Source organism: Eumetopias jubatus, unplaced genomic scaffold, assembly GCF_037043125.1.
Source record: "Eumetopias jubatus isolate StellerSeaLion01/CBP00866 unplaced genomic scaffold, mEumJub1_p1.0 scaffold_15, whole genome shotgun sequence".
Lineage (NCBI taxonomy): Eukaryota > Metazoa > Chordata > Mammalia > Carnivora > Otariidae > Eumetopias > Eumetopias jubatus.
This window is the reverse complement of record NW_028274821.1, coordinates 13,034,970-13,047,323: the sequence shown is the minus strand read 5'-3', so window position 1 is coordinate 13,047,323 and position 12,354 is coordinate 13,034,970. Positions and strand designations below refer to the sequence as shown.

The window sequence follows — 12,354 nt, the reverse complement described above, 5'->3', positions numbered from 1 at the left end:
TCTAGCTCAGTGGACTCTCCTGAGTGGCACCTGGGAAGTTTTTTTGTTTTGTTTTGTTTTCTTTTTTTTTTTTAAAGATTTTATTTATTTATTTGAGAGAGAGAGAGAATGAGAGATAGAGAGCACGAGAGGCAAGAGGTTCAGAGGGAGAAGCAGACTCCCTGCTCAGCAGGGAGCCCGATGTGGGACTCGATCCCGGGACCCCAGGATCATGACCTGAGCCGAAGGCAGTCACTTAACCAACTGAGCCACCCAGGCGCCCCTGCACCTGGGAAGTTTTAAAAGAAATATCTACCCTTGCCTGGGCCACCCTCAGAGATTCAGATTCAGTTGTCTGGGGGTGGAACGGGGCATTGGCGTATTTAAAAGCTCCCCAGTGCAGCCAGGGTTGAGAACCATAATGGAGTACACCGCATAGCAACGTTAGCTCTTGAGAAGGGAATGGACCCCCCCCTTTGCCAGATACTCCAGCCAAGATTCTGGGCCAACATTGCAGACCTTCCTGGCAGATCTTCAAAAGCTGTCTGTGGTGACTGCTGAGACCACTGCATGCCCCACCTGCTTTGCACAGACAGGCCGCCTTCGAAAGCCAACAGCCGGCAGCTGGAGAGGGAGAACGACCTCACCTCTCCCCCGCTCACCTCGGGGCGTGATCTCACTCCTTGGCCACGTTCTCTGTGCAGCACCAAGGAGCTCTGTCAAGGATTTGCCTTTCCCCTGAATTTACCTGGAAACTCCAAGCAGGCCTAATTAGCACATTACTCACGCTCCCCCAGTCCCACACATCACCTCCCTCCTCACCCCCACCTCCAGAAATTTCTTCCCACCCCCCCGCCCCCCGCTCGCCCATTTATTCAGTGCAGTGGGGTTTCGTGCCCTGGGCCCTTGAAAAGCACATTTTGGGAATGGAAATGCTACCGGGAAAAGGCAGGTAACGAAGGTCTTCAGGGTCCCAGCTCATCACTTCTCACTGGCCTCCCGGCGAAATGCCATCCATCAGGGGCACTGAGCGACAAGCCCTCCAAATACTTCCCAAGGCGCTGCCCTGTTTTATGCCTTCCATGCTGAGACAGCACATCGTTAGCTCGGAGCCCCTGGGTTGTTTCCTGCAGCAATTAACTGCTGCCTCGGTGTTAATTCCAATCAGTAATCTCCCGCCCCCAGCCCCCCCCCCCCCCCGCCGCAGCTCTTACAGCTGCCTGGAGGCTGCGACCTCCATAGCACATTTTGGAAGTAACTTGCTGGGGCAGTGAGACTCTGCACCCCGGGGCCTCTCCCCAGGAAAGCCCTCACCAGGCTTCCTTATGACAGCAAGTATCGTTCAGTGAGTGTTGGGGGCAAGGGACAGCGTGAGCAAGCAGGGGTCCCAACATCTCTTTCATGTCCGGTGACAACTCGGGAGACAGGCTGAACCAGCTCCCCTCTGCTATCCCTTGGGATATTCACAAAGCTTTCATTTTTCTATTTTGGCTTTTTTAGAATTCTTTTGTTTTTTTTCTTTTCTGTTTGTTTTGAGATGGCTGTCTTTTTCCTCCATCTAAAAAAAAAACCCTCTCTCATTCAAATCAGTCCCCCCCCCTTTTTTTTTTATCACAGCACCACGGTTTCTCATTTCTTGCTTCTGTTGCTTCCTTCAGCTCCCTGTGGACAGAATGAGACCCGGGAGGATGGCAAAATAATCCAGTTGCCTCCCTGCAAGACAGGAGCCTGGATTGTGCCGGCCATCATGGCCTGCTATCTTTTAGTGGCGAACATCCTGCTGGTCAACCTGCTCATCGCAGTCTTTAAGTAAGTGGGTCCTTCCTCAGAGGGCTTGGGACAGAGTGGAGGCCGGGGGAGGGCAGGCTCTGGTGCCTCAGAAAGGAGTGGAGTTTCTCGCTTGATTCTCTCTCATCTCTATTTCAGCAATACATTCTTTGAGGTAAAATCAATATCCAACCAAGTGTGGAAGTTTCAGAGGTATCAGCTCATCATGACTTTCCATGAAAGGCCAGTTCTGCCCCCACCTCTGATCATCTTTAGCCACATGACCATGATATTCCAGCATCTGTGTTGCCGATGGAGAAAACACGAGAGCGACCCAGATGAGAGGGACTATGGCCTGAGTAAGCTTCGGGTGACAGCCCTGGGCCACCACAAAGTAGGAATTCCTACGACCTCCTGCAGACAGTCATGTAGGACCCCGTGCCCACCTGGTTCCTCTGGCATCCCGCAGACTGCTGACAGCTCTAAACACTCAGGAGGGCCCGGGAGGGTGCGCTTCCGTGGGAAACAGTGCAGAAAAGACATGAGAGGCTGAAATGGAGCATTCGTAGCCTCACATCTTCCTTAGGGAATAAAACCAGTCCTCCGGCAGAGCTGTTTTAGCACCTTCACAGGTTCTAAACTTCGTGCTGTCCAGAGACGCCCCACCGCAAAATATATGCACCATATTAATGTGCTCCCGACGCTACATTATATATAAGGCAGGCGTCATTACCTGGGTTGAGGTGGGTTGCAGGTGACTAAGTTTGATTTTCCATGATCATTTCTGGACCTGTCATTTTCGGGGGGTCTTAAACATTCCCCAAGTCTTAGGAAGTCATGTATGACTTCATGAGGAAGCCAGCCCTGCTCTCTATTAGTCAAAGGAAAAACAGAAAATGCTCCACCATCCACCTTCTACCCAGTGTTTCTAAAAGGAGGTTCTATTGGCTTTGGGGTGGAATAATTCTTCAATGTGTGGGATTGTCCCACACATTGCAGAAGATTTAGCACATCCGGCCTCCACACACTGAATACCAATAGCTCCTGCAGGTCCCTAAATGTCCCTTACTACCCCACCCACAGTTAAGAACCACTGAGAATCCAGCCCCATACAAGCAAGCTCCTGTGGTTTCTCAAAGTGTGTCAAAGAGACTGCCTATACTAAATCTACTGAACCAAAGCCTCTGGGATTGTGGCCCAGGAGGTACCTCTCGGTGATCACTAGTGCTCTAAAGCTCAAACCAAAGCCACTTCCTCAACTGCTTCTCGAAGTCTGAAGTTTTTAACAACTTCCCTGACAAAGCAATGCCCAACTTCGTTCTAGACATTAAAACTAGACAGCTGAAGAGGGCCAGGAATTCCAGAATTCACTGTTTCCACCAAAAACACAAGTCTAGGCAAATAGAAAGCTTCGAGGGAAAAAGGTTCAAATTTCCACTAGGCTCTTTGTACGGTGTATCACTAATGAATTACTCTCCGTGATAGTAACAGAAAACCAGACTAACAACACCACAGATCAATAAAGTTCTATTTTTCTCAAGTAATAAAGAGTGAAGAGGGTCCAGAGCTCAGCAATGGCTCCCTGAAGTCAAAGACCCTGAGTCCTGTTTTTAGGCTCCGCTATTTGTTATTGCACTGTCTTACCTCATGGTAGCAAAATAGCTGCTGTGTTCCCAGTCATCACATTCATGTTCAAGGCAGGAAGAGGGGGAAAGGTGAGAAAATGTAGAGAGAAGCAGCTACCTCTGAATAGTTTAGCAGGAAAGCAGAACCTCTTCCCAGCACACCACCCCTCCCTGCAGCAGACTTCTTTCTCTGGAGCCGAACTGGGTCCTGTGGCTGCTACCAACTTTAGAGGGGGCTGGAGATGTGGGGATGTGGCTTTCCAGCCTCAGCTGTGGGTGTCTGCCTCACTCCACAAACCAGAAATTGAACTTTTGAGTAACCTGCTTTTCCTTTGATTTAGCTCCTTTCTCAGCCTTACAATATGTATAATTCTAACCAGTCCCTGCAGTGAACCAGATACACTGAGGACAACTTCAGGGCTCCATAGTGAGTCTAATGCACGGGAGGACAGTGACAGAGGTTGCCCAACTGGGTTTGGATTTAGCCTGTGACTTCGTAAAGAATCTCGGCCCCTTTTCTTAATCTTGATTAAATGAGGAATGTCATTAGGCCCACAGATCACGTGCCATTGCTTATCCTTCCTGTCTTATATCTCTCGCCTTTTTTCCACAGAGCTGTTCATAACTGATGATGAGCTCAAGAAAGTACACGATTTCGAAGAGCAGTGCATAGAGGAATATTTCAGAGAAAAGGACGATCGATTCAACTCATCTAATGATGAGAGGATACGGGTGACTTCGGAAAGGTATGTTCCATGGGCACGTGCCTCTCACAAGGATGTTTTTTGTCGTGGCATGCCTTATTGATTGTTTCTGTTTGCACAGTCCCCCAAAACAGAGATCCCCCATGTGTTTATTCTTATTGTCCAAGCTTATGAGAGAATGGAACATTGTCTAAAGCCTTTAGAGACCAAAATCCCCTACTTACAGATCCTGGACTTCTGCAGGAGGCGATAGCACCCACTCTCCTGGACACTAGGTTGTTGAGTCTAGGACAGGGCTTGCTGGCTCAGACCAGAAATTGGAATGTTCCAGCCCAGACACCAACCATGAGAGACTCAGCCCAATGCCAGGGTCTCCAGCAGGTTGGTGTTTCATGTAGATCTCTGGTCATCTTTTCGGGAGGAGTAGAACAGCCCTCGTATGTGGTTTATATGGGTGTTCAGTGCCTTCTGAATCAACAGCAGCGAGAGACTTGTGAATTAGTTACAATAATGGGTGAGGGATTTTTTTCAGAATTATTTTGTTTTATGTTGATAGAACAAGATAAAAGCAAAGGAAGAGAAGCAGATTCTTCTACCCAGTGGTGACATACTTTTAGATCTCACTGGCCAAATAGTTTTTGTGGACCAGTAAGACTATAAGAAAAAAGAAATCCCAAAATATAAAGAAGAGAATCCTGGAAATGTAATAAATCTAGCTTAATGCAAAGGAATTTACATTTTCTGATTTTTCTCATTTGGCTGTAGACTAATAAAAACTTCATTCTGGGCTGGCATGTTCAAAACCCAGCATTTGGGAACCACTGTGATAAAGAACGTGCAGACTATTACAAAGCATTGATGTAACTTTAAATTGTTAGCCTTTGAGATATGAAGATGGCACTATTATAAATAGTGGGAAAAGGCATTGTATTGATGACTTCAGTTGATATGATTTAGACTTCTAAGATATGAGTCAGTGACCTCAAGTTTTCAAGAAATGACATTTTATCTGCTCACCCACTTCGTACACTCTCTAGTGGCTCTGTAGAAATTACACAAGGGGCATTCTTCTGTCCCTGGCTCTTCGTTTCTTTAAAGGATGCAGTCTAGGTAAGCAGGTATATACATACATGCCATTGAGTGATTGTATCCATTGGTACTCGGCCAATATTAACGAAGTTTAAAGCTGCGCACAAATGCTATGCACATCTGTCATTGCACAAAAGAGCATTCTAGGGCGATATGATGTGAAGCAATTTTCTGGCAAACAGAGGAAGAGGAGCTATAAATCTAAAAATCTCTCATTCTGAGGCCTTGAAAAAGCTTTTTCTTAATGGACATATAGCCATGTGTTTTCCAGAAAATTGTGCCACATGGACACATTGCCTATTGCTCAAACATATTTCCAAAGCATATATGTACCAGAGACTTTGCAGTGTTTTTTGGCCTCAGAAAGCTACAGACCTGGGAGCAAAGAAAGGTAGGGGGAAGGAGCGTTGAGATGCAAGGAAGCCTTCACCTCTCTGGGGAACTGGAATGAGAGGTACAGACACCAGCACCTGTGAACGTGTTGTGACTATGTCACCGGTTCCTTGGAACTGGATGGAAACAGGAAGGAACTATATATAGCACCTTCACCTGAGCCTCTCCCCCCCCCCACCTGCAAACACTTCCAGGAGACCCCTTTCCCAAGACCCTCTTCCTCTTGGGGGTGGTTACAGAGCTCTACCCTCAAGGACGATGACCTAGGTGAGCAATCCCCAGAAATTCCGCACCGATCATAGGCACCCCCTTCCTGTGTCTTCCGGATGAGCTGGCTTTCTGGAGGAACGGGGTGGGAGGCCTGGAGGACCAGGACAAGTTCACAACCACGCCCCGGTGCCGGAGATGTGAACCCAAGCCCAGGCTTCATCCTACTTCAATTCCTTCTGTCTGTGTTTGGGGTTTGATTTTTGGTGGTGGTGGTGGTGGTGGCAGTGGTGGTTTGTTTTGATTTGCAAGTGTACCCAAAAGTAAATCTCCAAACACTAGAATTGCACGCCACAAAACAGAAACGCCACAAGGTGCACGAGGGAACAAAGATCAACCAAGGAGATAGAGGACCCGTATTATGTGGCTCACGCATTCTCCAGGACCTCTTTCTGAGCAGAATGGCAGGCGAAATCACCTGTCCTGTTTACATTCAGTAAATATATAGATAATAGAGATAACAAACGATAGATAATGGATAGACAATATATCGCACATTGGGATAGGTACATATGTTTAATTTACATAATTAACTATACCCATAGTATACAGGGTATTATTTAATTCTCCCTTCACGTTAGCCCCAATACAGGGATTTGAGGTCAGAAAACTTAAGGGCTGGCTCTGCCCTGCTAAAAGACTTGGGAAAAGGGTTTCTTTACATAGCGAGCCCCACGCTCCTCTCCCTGCCACTGCCTGTAAAACATAACTTATTTATATAAGTTTTACTTGCATAAACCTTTTTAGAAATACAAAGATACTTCCATAATTGTCAACTTAAATGCATCATTCCTAAGTCATAGTTTTGTACCCAAATGGTATCAAAAGAGCACGATACAATATTCGGGAGATCATTAACACCTCATAAGAATCGATTCTGAAAAATCCTTCTTTTTCCCATTTTATATGCATATTTATCTTTTTCATTTTATCTCAAGACAGAACCAAGACATTGGCATGACTCCAAAAATACCTTCCATGACAGCACTGGCCCCCGTTCTACCACCTCTCCTTTGGTTAATAACCAGCCAGGTATCCACGTTTCTCCCCTCAGCCCAGTGTGTCAACCTCCCTGCTAAAATCACAATGTACTCCATCAAAATATGATGCATCTGCGTTACTGTATTGGTCTGGATTATCAAGATAAGATGAATACTGTGCCCATAAAGTCTCCTGTTAATGGACCTATCTTTTTATTTTTTTTTAAAGATTTTATTTATTTATTTGACAGAGAGAGACATAGCGAGAGAGGGAACACAAGCAGGGGGAGCGGGAGAGGGAGAAGCAGGCTTCCCGCTGAGCAGGGAGCCCGATGCGGGGCGCGATCCCAGGACCCTGGGATCACGACCTGAGCCGAAGGCAGACGCTTAACGACTGAGCCACCCAGGCGCCCCTGAACCTGTCTTTTTAAAGTACTCAAAAGGTACTGAGCTATTCCATAATGCTGTCTAGAATTTACGTCGAACTCATATAATTCCTAGAATTCAGGAACTTTTCATATAAGAAAAACCTTTTCCTATCTCCAGTCTCCTGGCATTTCTTTATTATTTCCCCACTTGTTTTTAAGGGTTGCCTACGTTTTCTGGTGATCACAGCTGCAAGTTCTTTTCTGGTTTCTTTAACTCATTTAAAGCACGGTTTGCAAACTGGTGGCTCGTGGGCAACATCTGCCCACAGAGTGCCGTTGGGTTAGGCTTGCAGTGATTGTTAAAATCCATTCTGAATGCCTCTGGCCTGGGCGTGCCCTCGGCTGCCACAGAATCCCTGCTTCTGTCCTCACAGGCTTCTCTGCTTCACCTGCCTTCTCCATCTGCCCTCCCCGTAGGCATTTAGTTCTCAGGCCCCTCACTTACAGCTTCCTGATCATCCTTCCCATCACCCCACCTGTCAAGTTCCAGCTGTCAGAAGAGGTTGCAGTTGGAATTTTCTTCTCTCCAGGAACAATTTAAGCGAATAGGATATATATTGTTTCTAGCATCGTTTATCTAACATTATCTTTCCTGAGCCAGAGGGCTTTGTGCCCTTTGTGCTCTTCACCTAGATCCAAAAAAAGGAATAGTCATGTGACTATTAACAGTGTATTCAACTTCTAATTTCCATAACAAAGGGAGAGAAGAATAACTTAGGATATACGAGTCTCATAAGTAATCAAAAACCAGTATAAGCCAAAAAAGAACTTCACCCACCTCCCGACCGTATCTTTTTCCAGTGCTGATATTTGGGATCCCCACTGACTGAGTTGGATTTAAATTGCGCTCCCTTTTTCTTCCCAGAATGACGAGAAGGATGACTGGCCCAAAGGGAAGGGCAGGTGACCCCAAGGGACTTAAATAATTCCCAAATTAGATATCAGTCTGTGGATAAGCAAGAGTTTGCTTTATTTGTTCTGCATCATTGCCTTTCATTTGAAAACCTGTGTAAGCATGCCCTGGCCTTCTTTTTTATTTTCCCCACAATGTGCCCTGTGATTGGTTCGTGTGACATGGGGTTGTGTTTGCCCTTCCTCCTGTAGCCATTCCACTGCTAGCGCTCCAGGGAATATTTTTTAATTTAAATTCAATTCAATTAACATATAGTATATTATCAGTTTCAGAGGTAGAACTTAGTGATTGGTCAGTTGCATACAACACCCAGCGCTCATTCCATCACGCGCCCCCCTTAATGCCCATCCCCCAGTTGCCCCATCCCCCCCGCCCACCTCCCTTCCAGTGACCCTCAGTTGGTTCCCTAAAGAGTCTCTTAGGATTTGCCTCCCTCTCAGTTGTCATCTTATTTTATTTGAGATTTAAAACAGGCGTGGTGGGGGCGCCTGGGTGGCTCGGTCGGTTAAGCGTCTGCCTTCGGCTCAGGTCAGGATACCAGAGTCCTGGGATGGAGTCCTGCATCGGGCTCCTTGCCCAGTGGGGAGCCTGCTTCTCCCTCTGCTGCTCCCCCTGCTTGTCTCTCTCTCTCTCTCTCTCTCTCTCTCTCTGTCAAATAAATATATAAAAAAAAAAAAGACCTTCAGGTCCTCAGACAGGGGAACCACATCCCTCTTATTCCTCCTTGGGGCACCCTGAAACGTGTATTCTTCTCTGATGGAGGTGTTGCTACTATTAACATATTGCCGCCGCCACCCACCGCTTGCCCCCTTCACAAGAGCTGGGGGGACCCAGCTCCAATTCCCACCATTGTTCCGTTGTTCGTAAAGCACATTCTCTACCCGCCGGCGTGTTTCTTTGAAGGGTCAGCCGTCAGGGGCCTTACTGTGCACACTGGGAGTATTGGAAAAGTATCTTTATCTTCAGCCTCTCTAGAAAAGTTGTGAATGGATCTCCTGTAGAGCCTCCCAAAGATTTGACTTGGGGCATTTCACAGTGAAAGTTGGAGGTCAAAGCAAAGCTTGGCTCTGGTTTCTCCTTTCCCAGTCAAGTGAAAGCTGTGACACAATTTTATTTTATTTTATTTTATTTTATTTTATTTTATTTTATTTTATTTATTTATAAAGATTTTATTTATTTAGTTGACAGAGAGAGACACACAGCGAGAGAGGGAACACAAGCAGGGGGAGCAGGAGAGGGAGAAGCAGGCTTCCCGCCGAGCAGGGAGCCTGATGCGGGGCTCGATCCCAGGACCCTGGGATCATGACCTGAGCTGAAGGCAGCCACTTAACTGACTAAGCCACCCAGGCGCCCCACAATTTTATTTTAAATATGTGGACTCTGTCTTTGTAAATAAATATCCAGGCAGCCTACTAGACCATTGGAATCAAGTTCATAACCGCGATTGTCTAGGTGAACTGTTAGTGACACCTGGCAGCATGGCAATGGAAAAAGGAATATGAGATAGATCACGCCCTTGAGAATTTCCAGTGGGGAGGGTAAAGACATCTAGAAATAACTGTAAAAGAAGGCATCTGTGACCAGCTACCCAGAGAGAAACAGAGAGAGAGAGAGAGAGGAATAGCAAAATTTACTTGTTGATACACACTCCAGGGTTTACCACAAATTACTTTATGTAATCTTGGTTAAATTCCTTGATGTTTGCTTTTCCTTTATTAATGAAAGGCTTGGGTTAAATTAGATCACCTCCAGGTGCCTCAGTGACAGGACTGTATTAATTCCTTTGGAGGCGCTAAATTTTAAAAAGATTATTGTGAATGGCAACAACAAAAAGAAAGATTATTATATAAATGCAAAATAGGGTCACCTGGGTGGCTCAGTCAGTTAAGCGTCTGCCTTCGGCTCAGGTCCTGATCCCAGGGTCCTGAGATCAAGCCCCAAGTCCAGTTCCCTGCTCAGCAGGGAGCCTGCTTCTCCCTCTCCCTCTGCTGCTCCCCCTCCTTGCACACACACACACACTCTCTCTCTCTCTCTCTCTCTCTCTCTCTCGCGCTGTCAAATAAATAAATAAATAAATAAAATCTGTAAAAAAATAAAATAAATGCAAAGTAAAAATAACCCCAGTCCATACTCCAAGTCTTCCTCAGTCTCGTGGACACTGCCACGAGAAAAGCTGCCTTCTAAAATTCTGTTGTGCACTTCTGAGTAAAGCCATCAAAAGACAACATTCTCATTTTGGTGGTGACTGATTAAGCCGACGCCCTAATACTTGGTTAGTTCATTAAACCCCACCCCAAGTCCCAGCTAAGTCATGAGGTGCTTTGGCCCCACTCCACTTCAATAAGAACTAGTCAACTTTGGTGTTTATTGGGATTGTGCATTAAATTTTACTGAGTGGAAAGGGGTTTGGTAGATAAATACCACTGGATTAGATCATCTCTCAGGCCTCTTCCAGCTCAAAACGATTTAGATTCTCCAGAGAGGAACCCGGCCTTGCGTGACCCTCATTCTGTTTCTCGCCCAGGGTGGAGAACATGTCCATGCGGCTGGAGGAAGTCAACGAGAGAGAGCACTGCATGAAGGCCTCGCTCCAGACCGTGGACATTCGGCTGGCACAGCTCGAGGACCTCATTGGGCGCATGGCCACAGCCCTAGAGCGCCTGACAGGTCTGGAGCGGGCTGAGTCCAACAAAATCCGCTCTCGGACCTCGTCTGACTGCACAGACGCCGCCTACATCGTGCGCCAGAGCAGCTTCAACAGTCAGGAGGGGAACACCTTCAAGCTCCAAGAGAGTATAGACCCTGCAGGTGAGGAGACCATGTCCCCAACTTCTCCAACCCTAATGCCCCGTATGAGAAGCCATTCTTTCTATTCAGTCAATATGAGAGACAAAGGTGGTATAGAAAAGTTGGAGAGTCTTTTTAAAGAAAGGTCCCTGAGCCTACACCGGGCTACTAGCTCCCACTCTGTAGCAAAAGAGTCCAAAGCTCCTGCAGCTCCTGCAAACACCTTGGCCATCGTTCCTGACTCCAGAAGACCGTCTTCGTGTATAGACATCTATGTCTCTGCCATGGATGAACTGCACTGTGATATAGACCCTCTGGACAATTCCGTGAACATCCTTGGGCTGGGTGAGCCCAGCTTTTCGGCTCCAGCACCTTCCACAGCTCCTTCGAGTAGTGCCTATGCAACTCTTGCACCCACAGACCAACCTCCAAGCCGGAGCATTGACTTTGAGGACATCACCTCCATGGACACTAGATCTTTTTCTTCAGACTACACCCACCTCCCAGAATGCCAAAACCCCTGGGACACTGAGCCTCCAATGTACCAGAGCCTCGAGCGTTCCAAAAGCAGCCGCTACCTAGCCACCACACCCTTTCTTCTAGAAGAGGCCCCCATCGTGAAATCTCATAGCTTTATGTTTTCTCCTTCGAGGAGCTACTACGCCAATTTTGGGGTGCCCGTGAAAACAGCAGAATACACAAGTATTACAGACTGTATTGACACAAGGTGTGTCAATGCCCCTCAGGCAATTGCTGACAGGGCCACCTTCCCTGGCGGTCTTGGAGGCAAAGTGGAGGATTCATCTTGCTGCCATCCCGAGCGAGAAGCAGAACTGAGTCACCCCAGCTCTGACAGTGAGGAGAACGAGGCCAAAGGCCGGAGAGCCACCATGACAGTACCCGCCCGGGAGGGTGATAACTCGGACAGAACCCTGTCCAACAACATCACGGTTCCCAAGATAGAGCGTGCCAACAGCTACTCGGCGGAGGAGCCAAGCGTGCCATATGCACACACCAGGAAGAGCTTCTCCATCAGTGACAGACTCGACAGGCAGCGGAACACAGCAAGCCTGCGAAATCCCTTCCAGAGGAGTAAGTCCTCCAAGCCAGAGGGACGAGCGGACAGCCTGTCCATGAGGAGACTGTCCAGAACATCCGCCTTCCACAGCTTTGAAAGCAAGCACAACTAAACCTTCTTAATAAGCATGGCAGGAGGCTCAAGAATCCAGCCCTAAAATTCTCCCCGAACCCCACCTGTTCCCCTTCCTAGAAACATACCTGCTTTATTCTTAGCTGAGCAAAACAAGCGATGCCTTGGGAGGTGTTAACTCAAAGGTGACTTCTGGGCCACAGATCGAGAAAGCACTCTGTCTATAGCCCAGCACCAAACACAGGGGCTTTAAGTCGTGTTCATACTTGATG

General features: G+C 47.2%; 1 protein-coding gene across 5 annotated transcripts in view; it reads left to right on the top strand.

The window, feature by feature from the left end:
• The window catches only part of TRPM3 (transient receptor potential cation channel subfamily M member 3), an 827,868-nt gene extending 815,746 nt beyond the window's left edge, over window positions 1-12,122 (top strand). For all 5 annotated transcript variants that reach the window (XM_028089086.1, XM_028089085.1, XM_028089084.1 and 2 more), the window contains 4 exons: window positions 1,638-1,788; window positions 1,906-2,105; window positions 3,985-4,117; window positions 10,670-12,122. In XM_028089086.1, the coding sequence (XP_027944887.1) occupies window positions 1,638-1,788; window positions 1,906-2,105; window positions 3,985-4,117; window positions 10,670-12,122 (1,937 nt within the window). The remainder of the gene's footprint in view (window positions 1-1,637; window positions 1,789-1,905; window positions 2,106-3,984; window positions 4,118-10,669) is intronic.
• Window positions 12,123-12,354: the final 232 nt, after the last annotated feature.